Source organism: Ammospiza nelsoni, chromosome 1 (genome assembly GCF_027579445.1).
Source record: "Ammospiza nelsoni isolate bAmmNel1 chromosome 1, bAmmNel1.pri, whole genome shotgun sequence".
In the NCBI taxonomy this organism is placed as follows: domain Eukaryota; kingdom Metazoa; phylum Chordata; class Aves; order Passeriformes; family Passerellidae; genus Ammospiza; species Ammospiza nelsoni.
In genome coordinates this window covers 119,698,350-119,715,738 of record NC_080633.1, presented here as the reverse complement: position 1 = coordinate 119,715,738, position 17,389 = coordinate 119,698,350, and the positions used below count along the sequence as shown (strand labels likewise).

Below are 17,389 nucleotides of genomic sequence, written 5' to 3'. Positions count from 1 at the left end.
GCCTGTGAATTGCCATCTCTGGTCATTTCAAGGGAAGATAACCAGGTTCCTTAGTTATACATTTGAGAGATTTGTTTTCTCTCAGCAGTGTCTCTGAGGGCAGAGGAGAAATGACAGACCTGGCTGCTCAGAAAGCAAGAGGATGCCACAAAGGTTATTTCAGACTGTTAGGGAAAAGGAGTAAAAAAGCTTGGCTTCACTCATTTGTTCTGTAACATCTCTGAGCACAAGGAGGGAACAGGAGGGAAGCAGCAGTGCAGCCTGAATCACCACAGCTGAGCAAGAGGATCTATTGCTGCCTTTCCAAGAGGCACAAATGCCAAGGATGAGTGATAAGTCCCCATGTGCTCCAGAGAACAAGCTACATACAGACATATAAATATATATATATACATATCAAAATTATATTTATCTAAAGGCTGAAGCTCTGGAGGCTGTGACAAACAGAAGGCAAGCAAAATAAAAAGTGTAGTGCATATGATATGAGGTGAAATTATAAAAGAGGTGAGATACAATAAAGATACTGAAGTAGTAGTAGTTCACATAGCAAATATATCTGGGTGGAGTAAAATTAGTAAAAATTTTATTTAGATTATAGAAGAAAATTAGTATGAATAGAGTTTAGTTTTAGTGACTTAAAACCACAGCGAGATGGTTAAAACAAACAAAAAAAAAAAGGATGAAGTGCTTGTAAGAGTACCCATAGCAACAGAATCAAAAATACTGCCAGCATCTGTACTCTCTCTAAGTTTATAAAAAGGATACTGATACTGTAATTGCCTAGACAGCATAGCAACCACCTCCCAAAAAAAAGGGAGATTTCAGACTCGTATGAAAGAATCATTAGCACAAAGTGTATGAACTGGGTCTCGATCCATGTGAGAAATGAAAGGCCATTAATGGTTGCCATGATTGGCACTTCATACATAAAGGGATCTAGATCAGGCAGCCACCATTTGGAGATGCTCCAAGACAACTCCCAGCACCTGATGTAAGAAACTTGGAATGAATTCAAGTGTGTGTGCAGTGGAAGAGGTATCGGTATCAAATACTCACATACTCAAATACTGAATGATCATTCATATTACCAAACCACTAGAAAATCAAATTAACTAGAAACTGAAGTATTTCATCATACACAGCTCTCTGGCATATCTTCATGCTGGTTGGAGCACAGACATCTGACTCCCAGGAATGCCAATAGACTCACGCAGGCACCTCATCATCATTCACCACTCGGGTGTTTTATTTCTTCCCACTGCCATTGCAGCTGTGCAGCTGGATATCCCCATCCTGCTGCCCACACTGCAGTGCTGCTCACAGGACAAGCAGGAATGGCTACCAGACAGGAATATAAGAATCTTTTCCTACTCTCCTCCTCTAAACTTAGTCTGAAGCAGTTGTGTTGAGGCGTGCTGGGGAAGCCCTTGTACCAGCTACAGAGCTCCACAAATAACCCCTGTGTTTGATCTGGTTGCTCACTGTTCTGCTACATGAAGCCTATTATTATTTGTTCTTTTAATTATTGTAATTACTCAGTGTTCACTGCATCATCTGTGCTACAGGGAGCATACCCAAGGAAGGAGATTTCTGCTGGAGCTCAGTCAGTCTGTGCAGTCGCTCCTCGTTCCTGCCTTTCCCCTGCTCCACGTCGAGGCTGAAGTTGGAGTGCAAGGAGAAGCTGTCAGGCTGCAGCAACGGGGTCTGCCCTGCTGGAACCTCCTCCTGCAGGGAACCCAAAAATGCACACATCCTTCAGTTCAACAGCACCCTTTTTAAAAGTGTAAATAACTGCACGTGTGCTCCCTCAGGAGCCATGACATGGAGTCACTGTGGAAGCACAGGGACTGGCTGACATTGCATCTGTCAGTTCTTACATGTACAGCACTCTCCACAGCTCTCTGCTTCAGTCTTCTCCTCTCCCTTGCAGAAAGTGGATGCTGTGGCAATAAATTCACTTCTTCTAAGGCAGAAAACATTTCCCCATTAGCACCTGGAAAAACAGGTGAAATCATTCTCAAAGGAATTGAAATACCAGAGAGTGCTCCAACCTATTTATGTTTTGAAACAAGCCAGTATGTTGTACGTGACTCCATCACAGGAGTGTATTCATTACAAATCCTGTTTCTACCCAGACCTTTAAAGCAAATGAGTACTCAAATGAGCACAGCACCTATCTTTGAAAGAGAGAACACTTGGAAAATCAGAGTCATAAATAAATATGCTACATGACATATATAATAACATTACATGCACTGTGTTATATGGAATATGATAACAAAATCTATGCCTTAATCACACATCCTTGGTCATACCTCTGCCTTTTCATGTAACAAAATGTTACATTTTTCTAAAAGAAAATGTATTCTTCTGCTCATACAAGAATAAATAACTACACTTTTTGATCATACTTGTATCACATCACAGTGGGAGGAGTTTAATCTTTTTTTATAATACACATGACCCCTAAGGTCATGTCTGTGCTTCACACTTGTCTATTTCCCCCTCTGTTGCTGACTCTGGAAACTCAAACACAAACTGTTTCAAACAAGTGCTTCTGTTTTTTCCTCCAGGAGAGTACCCCCAGCCTGGGGCTGGCTGCTGGCTTTGCTGCTGCTTGGTGCAGACACTGGGCTCTGTTTCCTACTGCAGCCCCTCTGGCACCCTCAGGAACAGCCCCAGAAAAAGAAAGACTCTGCTCAACAAAACCTCTGCAGAATCCACTGCCACCAACTACTCTTTGTGACAACAAAGTCATGTTTTGGAAAAGTGGTTAGTCCGGTATATCACATAAAAAAAATTAAAGGACAAATTAAAAAAAAAAAATTAAAGGACAAATGTGTGTCAATTCTAAACATAAGAATTAAACAGTTCTTTTGACTGAAAATTGACATACTTAGGTTTGAAAAATAAATTTGATTGATATCAAACAAGTTCAGAATAATAAAAAGAGGTCTTTTTAAAAATTCTTTTATATTGTCAGTTGTTTTTTTTCCCTAAAAATACATTTTTATTCTCCTCTCATCTTTTCTCCTCCCCAGTTTCACTAACAGTACTCATGCTCTTATCACAAATGTTTCAAATAAAAAAATCAAAGTATTATTTTGAAATGGTGTAAGGCTAACAAATCATGTATCAGAATTCCAGCTACAAGACCAGCTGAACTTCACTATATTCAAAACAGTGCTATTACATGGAATATAAAAAATGGTTTAACAGTGTGAATTTGTCACAACAAAGGGCAAGCTTAAGAATTTATTTGTACCATTAGTGTATCATCAGTATCAGATGCTACCTGTTCCTGTAAGCATCAATCATTCAGATCCTGCTGAACAGAGATGCTTTTAAATCATTCCATTAACACTAATGGATTCTAGGGTTTTCAATGAGGCAAAAAAAGGAAACAAGAAACTAATTTATTTCTAACTGCCTCAAACACTTTATTTCTAACTGCCTCAAATTTCAGAGCCCTAGGACATAAACTCGTATGTAATGCTGACATAACAGATGTCAAAACTGAGTTGGATTTTAAACCCAACTAAAAAAAACCTCAAGCAAAACAGAGGGAAGTGTTGCACTGCTCTTAGGAAATGGCAAACACTGTTACCATAACCCCCTGTATTTCACCAAGGACCCTCAGACAATGTGAGCAGCACAATTCACAGAGAAGGCAGCCCACAGAGACAATGACAGTTTTTATTTTTCATTTCAGGGATGGAAGTCACCAGATTAATATTCAGAATGTTAGTAGCTATTTCTAAAGCCCAAACAATGCAAAGGATAACATATTTTTAGTTAATGAATACAGCTCACTATTGAAGAACATGGTTTGCATCAGCCATAAATGATCTGGGGGAAAAGGAAAAAAGGGGGTGGGGGGAATAAAAAATATGTTAGGTTAACTCAAACACCTCACTAAACTGCAAGTACCAGGTGGATGGGAAGAAGAAGGGAAAGGGTTAGAGCACTATAAATACCATGAACCTTAGGAAATAACCAAGAACACTCCGTTACTGAGCTGGCAGCCTCCCAGCAGATGAAAGGACACAGTTCACAGAAGGCACAGGTTGGATATTTGTCCACACAATACTGCTGATGGTGAACAGGGATTCAAAAATGCTAATTCCAGCTGGTGAAAAACAACCTGTGAAAGGCTTGTGAAATGCAATCAGCTACAGTTCACTGGAAGCTGGAAGAGCCCTGCATGTGTGCCCTGCATCTTGTGTTCCTCTCCATGAGCCTGTCCTGGCTGAGATGGGATATTTGGCTCCAGCCTGGACTGGTGGGCTCTCCTGAGGCATCCTTTCACCACTGGGCTGCACTAACACACAGTAATGCTTAACCTGAGAAGGAAGGTATTGCAGGGAGAACCAAATGCACTGAACAAGGCTGAAAGCCCCACCCTGTGCCACGTTCTACCCTGTACTCCAGGACTTGCACATTAACAGAATGGGCTTGAATACACTTCAAATGAAAAATTCTGCTTTTAACCAAAGCCAGAGATAATAATAATCAGTTTACAGAAACACTGTTTCATTAAAAAGTACCTGCTTGACTCTACTGCATCTCCCCTACAGCAAAGAATAAAAACCTTGCAAGATGATTTCCCATAGATGACTGTAAGAAATTTCAAGATACTGAAATGCCTGCTAATGGAAAATAACATGTAAAGGCCTGAGCTGGTTGGGTTTTTCTAGTAACTGGAAATAGAAGAGCCCTTTTACATCCACCCATATAAAGGCTGAATAGAGAGACATTACATGAGGCAGTCTGTACAAAAATCTTTAGAAAACTAAAAATCTTCTGCTTCAGATGATGAAGAAGTGACAATGTCTATGGGTGTAATGCTGCAAGTGAAATGAAATAAAATATGAGCAGCAGAAAAGTGACTAATTTAGCATGAATTGCTATTTTATACCCATATAATCATACTTAAAATCAAGCATGCTTGTAAATCAAAAGAATAACCATGAAAAGAATTGCTGACTGTCTAAGACTTTTGTATTTCACTGTGGACAGACTGCAATTGTAAGCTGTGATTGTCAATAAATTATTTGCAGCAGAACAATAGAAAAGCATTGCCCGTGCTACCATTGTAACACATTTCCTGAATAAATATTGGCTTTTCCTTATCCAAAGCTGGGAAGATGTCAAAAAAAGCCTCTTGAAAGCCTCCCAGAGCAAGATGCTTTCTCATGAAAAGATGCAAGGTGGTGAAGAGCAACTGAGCACCATCATTAAATTTAAGTGTCATCTACACAATTTTGTTGCAGTAAAATTTCATAAATCTCTGCATTTTAATTTGGAGACATAACTTCCTAATACTTCAAACCAATCACCATAGCTACAACACTGCAATTTTTAAAACAATAATAATCATTTTAGAGACACAGCTTTAGACTAAACCATGTGTCTGTACACCCACAGATTGGTTAAGGGGAGGTAGAAACTCACCAATAAAAGCACTATCCGATTCCAACAGGGAATTTTTCTGGAATTCATTAGATTTGTTCCTGAACTACAAAAGAAAGAGAAAAAAAATGGAAATTCAGAGGCTTTAATACATTTCTAGGGCCAAATGATAATTAATGTAAATTAATTGCCAAACTTCTGCAAAGCAAAGAGCAGCTCTACAGTGTTAATGTTCTACTAACCCTGACTTTGTGGTTCTAAAAACCCAATACATTTTTAAAGAATTCATGTTCTTTTTAAGCACTAGGGTTTGGTTTTTTTCCTTTTCAGTATAAATCCCATTTGCTGAAATTGCCTACACATGACAGCTGTTGTGGTAATTTGTGTAACACAGACATTTCCATCAAGAAATTGCTCTGTGTCACTCTGTGTAAGGTTCAGAACAGTCAGTGCTCCAAGTGAGTTTTGCACTTAAGGTTTGTATGAAGTATTGATCAAATGAAGAATAATTTCTTTTGTTTAATTATCCCACCACATAGAATCTTTGACATTAAAGCATTAAAATAACAAATTTCTACATCATAATAGCAAGCACTAAGACCAATACTCATAGCTCACATCATAGTTGCAACCATTTATTACAGAAATCCTACTGAGGAATAATTTATGTTGAAAACCACTCTAAAATCAAAGCAGTAGAAACTACCAGAGGAAACAGAAGAAGAGAAAACAAATATTTTACTGCAAAGCATTGCTCTGAATGATAATTTCAGGCATTAAATTACAACAATAAAGTGCATTAATATGATTATTTTTTTAAATAAAAACTGTTTCATTTCTGCATTTAGTTACAGTATTATCCTCAAGGTTAATGTCTTTGCTGTTGCACAGTCTCCTGTTTTTCACTGCTTCACATTCCCATGAGATAGAACTGAACTCTGTTATTCAGTATTTGGGGTTAGTGCAGGATAATTCTAATTTGATAGCACTTTATTTTGCTCTTTTCACCAAGTCAGAAAATAAACATTCCATTTGAGAACAGATCCAATTCTTGACTGGCAAATGGATCACTTAAACCACCTGAATTCAGAGCAACTGCTTCTGCTTGGCTTTTTCTACTAATTCTCACTCCCAGCAGCAATAAAATAAGTACCAATGAATATGAAGGGAAGAGAGTTAAAGAATCAGGCCATCTCTATAAGCAACTTGTATGTCAAGTTTAAAGAAGCTGTTGTGGAAGGTGTGGACTAGAAAAAGAAGTAAATTATTTCGCTATCTTGTTAACTGTCATTCCTTTCTTCAGTGAAAGACACAATATTTCTCACACTTGAAAAAGTAATATAATAAAAAACCTTTTATTCTTACCAGGCCCATGGTTTGTGGGTAGCTGTCCAAAGCAGGATCCTCTTGATCATCAAAATCTACACAGACAAGAGACAAAATGACAGGGTTGACATAAAAATAGTTAATAACAAAACATATTTTATCAGCTTATTATTGCAAAAAATGAAGATCAGTATGCATTACATCTTTAAATATACATAAATTGTGCTGAAGGAATGGGTTTTTAAAATGTTTGAATGCCATAATTATTCCAGTTTCCTTATGTAAATTTAAGTAGAATCAGAGAAATCAAACAGAAATCTGTAGTCTGTTACTTGTAATCTGTGTTTTGGCTCCTGGCAGGGAATAACAACCACAGCAGGGACTGCAGAAAGCCCCAAGAGCAAATGTACATTCAACATGCTAAGCACACCACACTTCCAGCCTTCAAAGGGAAGTTGATCCTGACAGAGATCATTTCACAGAGGAAAGTGATAAGAATATATGTGCTTTTATCTCAGGATAAAAATCTCAGTTCTGGAGAGCACAGAGAACCATCCTGAAAGTTATGCTACCAATGACCCAATGCATGCTGGAAATGCAAAGAAGCAGAACTGAAGTTACCTTTCTTATTTAGTTTAAATTTTCAAATAAATTATTTTATTGGATTGGTTTTGAGGCAGAGATGCAAGAAACAGCCCCTTACTCAGTGTGTAGCTGTCCTTCTGTCCAGCAAAACAGCACTGTCAGTCCTCCTGGCCTGAGTCCCAGCCCACCCCTGTCACACTGCTCCAGGGTGCAGCACCCAGCACAGCAACACCAAACCTGCCCCTGGGGCTTTCCCTCACACCCCCCACGATAACAATCATCCACAGGCCTGCAAACACTGCCTCCCTTATAGGGACACAGCTAGAATTTAAAATCTTGGCATATTTAAAACGCTGATTTCTCAGTTTATAGTTTCATTAACAGACAACATATTCCTCTTTCACATAAAGAAAAAAAACAAACATATCAGAGGGAAAACTGTATAAAAAGCATGTAAGGCAAAGAACACTTACACACAGTGTGGGAAAGAAGGTATGCCTTTGCCACAAAAGCCCATAACTCATTATTTCACCCACAGTATAAAAGTACATACTGCTTTAATTCGTCTTCTTTCTACCTTAAATCAGACAATAAAACCACTCATCTATTTTCAGCAAGAGGAAGGTGATGAATTTGTCTCTGAGGAAAATAAACTGGAAACAGAGAGATGGCAACTAATTCTCTTGCTAGGTATTCAGTGACAGACTATAAAGTTAAATCATGTTGTTAAGCAGTAGGAGAGAGAAAAAGCTGTTCAAGGAGCCTCTAGAAGCATCAGTAGAAAATACTAAAAATCAGCTGCCTATCAACTAATCTAACCTGAAGAGGCCTTTCCTTGGATGTCATCATGGAAGCCTACATTATCCATTAGCAGAAGTCTCAAAGACTCCATGTGCTTGAAATTAATGGAAAAGGCAAATTTGCTTTTTAGATGGTGGAGGTTTCTCTGCAGAAAACATTAAATGAAAACTTTCTCAGACTGGTCTATTAAAAATTACTCTAATGGCAGAAAACCAGAACCAAGCTCCAGAGAGATCTCAGCTGAAGCCAGTGAATTATTTTTCAGCATTTCAGTCAATCTCATAAAGAGGGACACTGAAGTCAAGCCTACACATTCCATTTAGGCATTAAAAGATACTCACAACCATGTAATTAACACAGCATGTGACACAGATGTGCTTATTTGCAAGTGTGATGTTCTATTATCCAATATAGCCCACACTGCTTGAACAGCAGCTCATCTGTCCAAGACAGAACAGGGATCATCTTTAACACTCAACAGGGAACTGAACAGAACACAGCTGTCACCCTTCACATCTTGCTATCACATCTCACAGGTCTGGCACCAGCTCAAAGCCTCAAAGCACCAGTGACCAGAAGAGGCATTCAGTTTTTCCAAAGCAGTATGCAAAAATGCAAATATTTTCCTTCCATGTGTGCTTGGTTTTGTTTAATGCTCAACTTTTACCTAAGGCTAGTAAAGTCTGAGGAGCAATTCCATGGGTGACTGTGGCAAGGTGGGGGCTGTGGGAAGATGCCAGGGGACACCCTCAGCGGGGCACAGCTGCTGCAGGACACAGTAGGGAAACATCTTTGTCATGTTTGTGATGCCTCTGCAAACAAATTAGAGCAAGAGCAAATCAGAGCATGGCAGTAGGACTGACAGATCTGTGAGAAGCAGCCCTGGAGGCACCAAGGCCAGAGAAGGAGGAGGAGGAAGTGCTCAAGTGCCAGAGCAAAGATTCCCCTGCAGCCCCTGCAGGACACTAAGGTAGAGCAGATTGAAAGGTGCAAGAAGACAGAAGCAGCAGAGAGAAACTGCTGTGTAATGGCCAAAATGCCCCTTCCCAAGGCTGACACCACTCACTGCATCACAGAGGTAAACTGGTACCTGGGCTGGTACCAAGGAAGGGAAGCAGGGACACTGAGAATGAAGGAGTGAAACTGGGCACAGAAAAGGGACAGAAAAGGTGCAGGCTTCATGCTTTTTATTTTCTGCTACTCAAAGTCAGTCATCAAACATTTAGGCTTATAGTAATTAGGTTAATTTTCCCCAAGTCAGGTCTGTTTTGCCCACAATAGCAGCTGCTAACCAATCTCCCCACCTGCACCTTGGCTAACAAGTTTTATTCTTCCTGTTTCCCAAAGGGCAGGAGTGAGGAGACATAAGCAAGAGAGCAGGAGTGGGAGTCTGGCTGCTAGCAAAGGCTAAGCACCACAGAAATAAAGTTACTTTCTCTTCAGAAATTTAGTTAGACCACTCTGAATTACAGAGGCAAACACGGTTCCAAGAAATCTGATTCTTTCACTCAAAACTGAGTTCATTTGTATAGCTTTAAGCAACTCTCATTATAATTTTAAATATTCTCTAAAACAACTGGAAATACTGCTCTTTCATGACTGTTTGTAAAAGATACCTGAATGAACCCTACATTTGGAATTAACTGTAGCAAAAAAAAGAGATAATACATCTGCTTTCACTGCTTCTGCAATATGCAGCCAAAATACTTTCCATGTTAGGCTGCTAATGTTTACTATCTTAGGATCATCTCTATTTAGTGACACAAGCAACATTTTCCTTCCAGAACCTCCAAGTAGTTACAGTATCTCACAGGTGGTTTCTAAAGCAAAGGCTTTTTATGGCTATAATGCAAATTGGTTTACATGGTTTCTGAAACTTTAAAATAAATCAACCCATGGTAATGGAAATTAAAAAAAATTCATCCATTAAAAGGAGACCAAGTTGAAGATACACTGGCTGTATTTTAATCCATTCACAGCTCAAAGCCATCCTACTTCCTCTATTAGAACTCAAGATCTGCTCCATGGAGCTTATGTGCTAACACTTTTTTCACAGTTCAGCAAAAGAGTTTCACAGTTCTGTAGTTTTCTCCAATAAACAGCAGCAAAACCACTTTTCCTTTAGAATTTTTAAATGTATGAGGCACTAGTTAAATTACTTTCAGGGAACTAAAGAGAAACAATCACAAGTAATTGAAAAACCCCAAAACTAAGTACAAAACCACAAAAGCTCCCCTAAACATTCTATCATTCTTATGTTTAGATTACAATAGACTTTCAGTGTTCTGGTGTTTTAGTGTTTCACACTGCAGTGCTGACAGTGCACTTGAAAGAAGTGAAACTAGAGCTAGTGGGTTTTAATTCTTACCAAATACAAACCACATCATCTCAAAGATTTTTGTTTATCTCAGAGCATTCATTCCTCACCTTCTGTTTCTCTCCTCATTCTCATTTTGTCAAGTTTCCTCTGCTGCTCCCTCAACAGTGCCTGCTGTTGAATCTCTAGAGTCTGGTCATCTTTTGGAGGATCAGGATACATGTGCCTCAAGACCATACGTGTTTCAGGATCTAGAGCAAAGAGATGAAATTTACATTTATTCCCTACATTACCATTTCTGAAAAGCATTTTAAAGAGTCATAAAATAACCATTAAAAATAAAAGTGTTAATGGCCAAGAGGATGAGCAACTTAGCAATGATTTTACAATTTTACTATATTAAAAATACATCTTTTCTGGTAAAGAATAAACAGAAAATTACACAGAAGCATTATTTGTTGGTTGATAAAAAAGTCAAACTCAGTCTATTTTCAGTACCACCATGATATCAAATGCACAAGAAGTTTAAGCAGCAGGGACAAGAAGACAGGTCAGTGCTCTGAGTGATGACACAGTATTGTGAGGCCAAGAATTCCATGGAATGGCACGAACAGCCCCACAGAGAGATACACACACACACAAAATACTGCCCACAAAGTCCATTGCATGGCCAGTAGCTCATGAAGCTGCCTGATCTTTATTTTTGTCTTTAAATCCTGCATGCAATGGGAAGTGGAGAAAGAAGATGTTTTCCTACCCTTCTTCATCAGTAACAAGAAGATGTACCTGCCTTTGTACTTAAGTTCATTAAATTCCCAGATATTCTGTATATTGACAGGATCTTGTGCCTCCTTCAAGGAAGGTCTCCGAGCTGGAGCCTGCAGACGAAGCCTGGCCATCTCAAATATGTCCCTTGGATTCTTCTCTCTCCTCCTGCTGGACAGGTTTGTAGAACAAGCAGAGAGCAATTTAACACCACGCTATTAATGAGTTGGATGGAAATACTGATAATGTTCAGATCTTTTATCTTTAAATAAAGCTATCAAAACAGGAAAATATATTTGAAAGTAAAGACACTGCATACTGTGTTATAAAAAAGAGATAACCTACTTAAAATAAAAAAAAACCCTCATACTTTACAGAGTGGAACTAAGGCTGGTAATTAGATGTGCCTTTTCCATTTAACTGGTATGATTAGCTAATGCATTCTGGAAGCAAACCAAATTGATTAAATAAAGAGAATATGATTTTTCAGTAAGAAAGAAAGTACTTCCACAACAGTACAGTATTTATAAGCATATTCAGCAGCTGTAGTACTGCAGTTTACAGGCATAAATTATGCCCTAGAAAAAAAGGTAATGAGATATAATTCTGCCTTAGACATCTGCTTTAGACCACTCTTCAAGGCAGAGCACTGCAGCTTCTTATCTTACCAGTACAGCCACTCTTACAATAAATTTTAGCATGAGTCTTGGAAAAAACACAAACACACTAAAAAAAAAAGGAAAAAAAATATTTACAAGTTCTACCTTGGTATTTTCATTCTACTCATGTATATTGGTCAGCTACACAGTAAGTTCCTGTGAAAAATCTAGCTTTTGAAAGAGAAGATTAAATTCTTACCGTGTAATTGGTACATTATCATGACTGGCCACATTTAGCAACTGTTCCTGCAGTCGCCTCTCTTCACTACGAAGCTGTTTCCTCATCTCTGATAATTCATTGATCACATTCTTCCTTTCCTCTGGAATTTAGCACAAATAATTTAAAAATAAAGCATATCAGAGCAACTTTGCTGTCTACTTATAAACATAAGTAAAAAATAAAGGGAAAAAACACATATGAGGAAATGTGGATTAAAAAAAGGATTGTACAAACACAAGAATCACAATATTTAATATACTAGAAAGATCAGAATTTATATTTTAAGACAGCACAAGGATGAGAACCCCTTAACAGCAGAAGACATACAAATGTCACTGGAAATGTTTCACTGTATTTAAAAAAGGAAAAGCTATGGGATACAAGTGGGTGTAGCCAGCAAAAAGGCTTAATTTGAAATATGCAAACCTACATAGTCTTCAGATAACAGGAACTGCAGTGGTATCTGCAAGCACTTAGTATAATTTTTTTCCCTGACTCAAAAGTTGATATCTGTCTGCCTAGTGCAGATTCTCTTAAGTGGTCAAGAGTTCCAACTTCAATTTTTATTACATGCTTATGTTGACTTTTCAGACCTGCTTTGGATCTGTGCTGTTTTTTGTGGTCAGGACAGCATTCCTCCACAAGTTAAATCAGTTTCAGAAATTCCTCATTTTCCAAATAACATACTTAGAGCTGGATATTTGACTGACTTTTAGATTTTAGTGTCCAGAACTTAGCAGGCAAGTCTTACTAGTTTAAATCCTCAGAAACGAGACTCAGTTTATATGTCTTTATTTCTCTCTTGACAGAAGGTCTGAGTCAATAAATTTCCAAAGGCTGAATTAAGAACCGCTCTGCTTTCCATTTAGTGGAAAATTCACAAATCCCTGGAATGGCCTCAGGTACTTTCTGCTGCAGGCTAGCACCATTTGTAGGCCATCACTTACATTTCATTTCGTTTTACTTACTGCTACATTTACATATACAAGTATATTTCTTATATACTTGTAAAAAAAGTATCAGCAGAAAGATTACTGCTCTCCACCCACATATTGCCAGGATAACTAATATAAAAAAAACCAAAGGAGATCCTTCTAGCACTTCTGAATTTTAGAACAACCAGTGAAATCTAAGAGGAATGAGGAGAGGATTAGGCAGACTAACAAAGGTAGGTAGAATTTAAGGGTTAGAGCTGCAATGCTCTACACTCTGTTGGTCTAATCCCTTACTGCACCAATCCAAAACTTTCCCCTTTTGCCATATTCTGGGCACAGTGGTACCACTGTTCCAAGAGATCCAGCACTTCTCATGCAGACTATTCCATTACCAGAGTTTTTACAAAAACATGTTTCCTTATGATGACGCATAATGAATGCATTATCATTTTGTCTTAAAAACTCAGACATACCAGTACATTGATAGTACTAAGAGAGAAAACACCTAGACAGAAATGCAAACTTGAAAGGACTCTTCTTTTGCAGGCAAGAAAAGGTACTGTAACAGAGAAGGGGTTTGCTGTAATAGGAAGTGAGCCTGCAATGAGGACAAGTACCCACCTAATGAACGCAGCTGATTTCTTCGAGCAGGGACAGGTGGAGAAGGAGCTCTGGGCTGTGGAGGATCCTAGTGACCATCATCAATATCAAATGTCATTTGTAAAAGGAAGAAATTGCAGTACATTTTAATTCCTTATTTTACAGCTAATGTACACTAACAGTTGGAAGTCAGAACAGTAAACTTACAGGTTGTGAATGCCTAAAATTTTTAAATCTGATCTTTCAATGTATAATCCAAAATTACTATGACAATACCTATAATGCACTATTCAGAGTTCTAAACAAATCTATTCCAAGTACTGCTAAAGAAATAAACTGACCTACCTCCAGAGCATTATCCACTTTTAGGAAATTTAGGGAAAACAATGGTTTAAAGTATGACATAAAATATTCTCTGAAACTATAAAGTATTTAGCTCAGTTCAGACAAAGAGTTGGTAAAAACAAACAAACAAACACTTTCTCAATAAAAAGACAAAAGTATAGCCTGAGATTCAAATCTCATAAACAATTATTTAATCTACTCTCTTCTAGGAGAAATTTATTTTAAAATCCAAAAAAGCCCCAGAGAAGACTATCAAGTAAAAGAAATGAGAGGTCTCAGAACCACTACTGTAACTCATTTGTGATGCAGAGAAGAAAGCAAAGCATATTAGGAGTAATAATCTCCTTGCACTTTGAAAAACGTAAAGATTACATAAGATGGTCAGTAGCTACAAATCAACATTAAATTTCATGCCTGAGCAAAGTTCTTCTGTGAGTGAAAATGATGAGCTGCTAGATTACATGTAAACTTTCTTATCCTAAATCTTGAGATCATCAGACCCCTTGTAAGGGTCTGGACAGTGTAATATCCTCTCCAAAATGAGGTACTCATTCCTACAGAAAATGCACATGCTGAAAAAAACCTAAAATAACCCACCTCCAAAAAAAATTCTCCAATACTTGAAATAAAATTTAACCTTAAATTTCAGAGCTCCAAGACTGATTAATGTAAAGGCTGTCTCGTTATCCGTGGCATTGCAGTAAAAACTGCCAAATTTGAAAATCCTGGCATAATTTCATACCCATTACTGTCTTAAACAAAGCAGTAGAAGTTTGCTCTGACAATCTTGTGCTCTCACATACTTGTGCATAGGAAGACAGACGGCTCTCAGCAGAGGGAATCCTCTCCTCTTTTCTCGCTGATTTGTTCTGCAGGGCAGGAATGACAGGTGAAGATTGCCGTGACAGCTGCAGGGAGGAAACCAAGACTGAAACTACATCCCTACAGCTTCTGAATAAAGTGTTCTTTTGGACAGGCAAAGTTTTGTTAGTGTTTTCCCTTTGACAGAAAGAAATGTTCCTAAGTACATATAACAACAGCAAAAATTATTTAATGTAATTTTTGTTTTCAACCTATAGAAATTTTAAGACTTTTTTCTATGCTGTAGGGTGTTTTGTTCTTAATTTATATTTCAGTTATATATCTTTTTTCCTCTAGACACTTCCTTTATATCTTTATATCGGTTTATTTTAGAGAAATTACAGAAACTTAGTACAAACTTCCTAAGAGAATTTTATAATTAGATTTTGTCCATCAGAATGCTATGTGATGGATTTCTTACATCATCCAGATGAAAGGAAAATAATTAAATTTCCAAAACCACCATTGTTTAAGATGAACAGTCCTATCAGTCCTCCAATAAACAATTTTATTTATATTTACACCTCAGCAAATGCAGGTCACAGTATTTCACAGCAGATATAAAAATCAACTATTGAGTGCAGATTATTAATCTTACTTTTACTATTTTTAATGCAAATTTAACCAACAAGGTAAGTTTCTACTGCAGTATGACTGATTTTTCCATCAGTTGTTCTCTGTGCATTAAGTATACTGCAGTTTGATAAACAGGGAAACAACACTGAAGGTAGATATCTAAGAAGTCATGTGATTTCCTTAAAATCCAGTTATTTTTGTAAGTTTTCTTAGCAAGTCACTTAAACATACCATCTTCTTCTCCTCTTCCATCTTTTCTTTCTCAAAATATTGTCTAAGTTGTTCCTCTTGCTTTTCTTCTTTTTCTTTTTGTCGTTTTTCTGCCTCTTTTCTCCTTTCTTCCCCTAATTGAATTACTTCTTTATTTTTCAATCTTCTCTGTAACATAATTAATACATTAAAAAAGACTCAATTAATAATATGTTTTCTTTCTCTTTGAGAAGCTAAAATTACACATCAAAGTGATTAGTATGAAATAAAAAAAGCATATTTCATTAGTCTGACTTCAAATGTCCAAATTCAAATATATCTCATGCCAACCTCAAATAGCAGCAGCCCTGGCTTTGCTAATACCATTAAACAGAATTCCTAATAACTTCTACATCAGTTTGTGACCCCAGATCTGCCATCAGCTAAGGCTAAACTGTAGGAGTCATTTCCAAAAATTAGGATTCAACTAAAACATACTGCAGACATGCACCACACTATCACAAGACCACACAGAAATTATCATCTGGTCTCAGTTTCAGTCGTGTGACTGTGAATAGCAATGACACCAGGTAGCTCCCTACTCTCTGCTAGAACAGCTCTGGTATCCAGAAGACAAGGCTCATCCAACTAATCTGCTCATACTAGGGAAGGAGAATTTAGAATATAAGATAAACATTTTGTCTTAGAAATTTTCAAGTCCTACATCCTAATCTTATCTTCCGTAATCCCACAGGGCACTAAAAGAGTCATCTTTCTCTAATGGCCTTGTGTCCTCTTCCTACAATTATTTATCATATTCTAAATAATGCAAATTTATTAAAAAATGAAAACCCAAGAAATAAAAATTTGGGGTATGAATTAAATCCATAGCTATTGATTTAGGTTTGAATTTACCTCCGTGAAAAGTATTCACTAGATCTGCTTAGCATTCATCAAAAACAAACAGTATTCTTATCTCTCTTATCTCCTTGCCAATTCTAAAAGTTTGTACAAAATATTCCTGCATAGGTACATTTTTCAAATAATTCTATGATAACTAGATTTAAGACAAAAACTGGGATTATATTTTTTTACTTCACCAATTTGATAAATCTTTTTATTGGCCTCACCACCAATTTCTTTTAGAGAGGAAAGCACCACTGTCATTTATAAAACTACAGTTTTTTTTCTTGAAGTTCTTCTTGAAGTTTTTTTCTTCAAATTTTCAGTATAGCATGGCCAGTGAAAAGAATGAGCTAGTTAATGCTGACAATCTTCCACCTCTCCTCTGCCTAATGCAGACCCATTTAAAAGCAAAGATCAATTCACAGGACATTTCTTGGCTTACCTTCTACACAACAGGTATTACAAAGGGTTAGTTTAGGATGGAAAGAAGTCAAAGTATCAAAATACTACACCTCCTCATCTTTCCTCCTTCTCTCCTCTAGCTCCTCTTCATATGCTTTTTGAATTCTCATCCTCTGTTCTGCGAGTCGTTTTTCCTCTTTTTCTTCTTCTATGCGAAGTTTTTCTCGCTCAGCTTCTTCCCTACGTCTCTTTTCCTCAATCTTAAAAATAAAACAAAGAAGTATTCAACTGTCAATAGCCAGTAGCAATCTGATTAACAACATTTACCACCATGATTTCTGCAGTACCTACTTGCAAATCAAAAGCTATATGGTGCAACTGAAAGAATCCTAGAGCCTGTCCTATATTTCAGCTTCAGAACTCCCTTAAAATGAGATTCTATTTTCCTATTTTTTTTTTGCCATCAGAGCCACCCCTCTACAGGAAAATA

General features: G+C 37.4%; 1 protein-coding gene across 5 annotated transcripts in view; it reads right to left on the bottom strand.

The window, feature by feature from the left end:
* The window catches only part of CSPP1 (centrosome and spindle pole associated protein 1), a 62,393-nt gene that overhangs the window by 3,782 nt on the left and 41,222 nt on the right, over positions 1–17,389 (bottom strand). For all 5 annotated transcript variants that reach the window (XM_059485036.1, XM_059485062.1, XM_059485045.1 and 2 more), the window contains 11 exons: positions 17,010–17,159; positions 15,634–15,780; positions 14,769–14,873; positions 13,642–13,708; positions 12,065–12,185; positions 11,232–11,377; positions 10,552–10,692; positions 6,778–6,833; positions 5,455–5,518; positions 1,878–1,993; positions 1,575–1,725 (listed from right to left, as the gene is read on the bottom strand). In XM_059485036.1, coding sequence (XP_059341019.1) covers positions 1,575–1,725; positions 1,878–1,993; positions 5,455–5,518; positions 6,778–6,833; positions 10,552–10,692; positions 11,232–11,377; positions 12,065–12,185; positions 13,642–13,708; positions 14,769–14,873; positions 15,634–15,780; positions 17,010–17,159 — 1,264 coding nt within the window. The remainder of the gene's footprint in view (positions 1–1,574; positions 1,726–1,877; positions 1,994–5,454; positions 5,519–6,777; positions 6,834–10,551; positions 10,693–11,231; positions 11,378–12,064; positions 12,186–13,641; positions 13,709–14,768; positions 14,874–15,633; positions 15,781–17,009; positions 17,160–17,389) is intronic.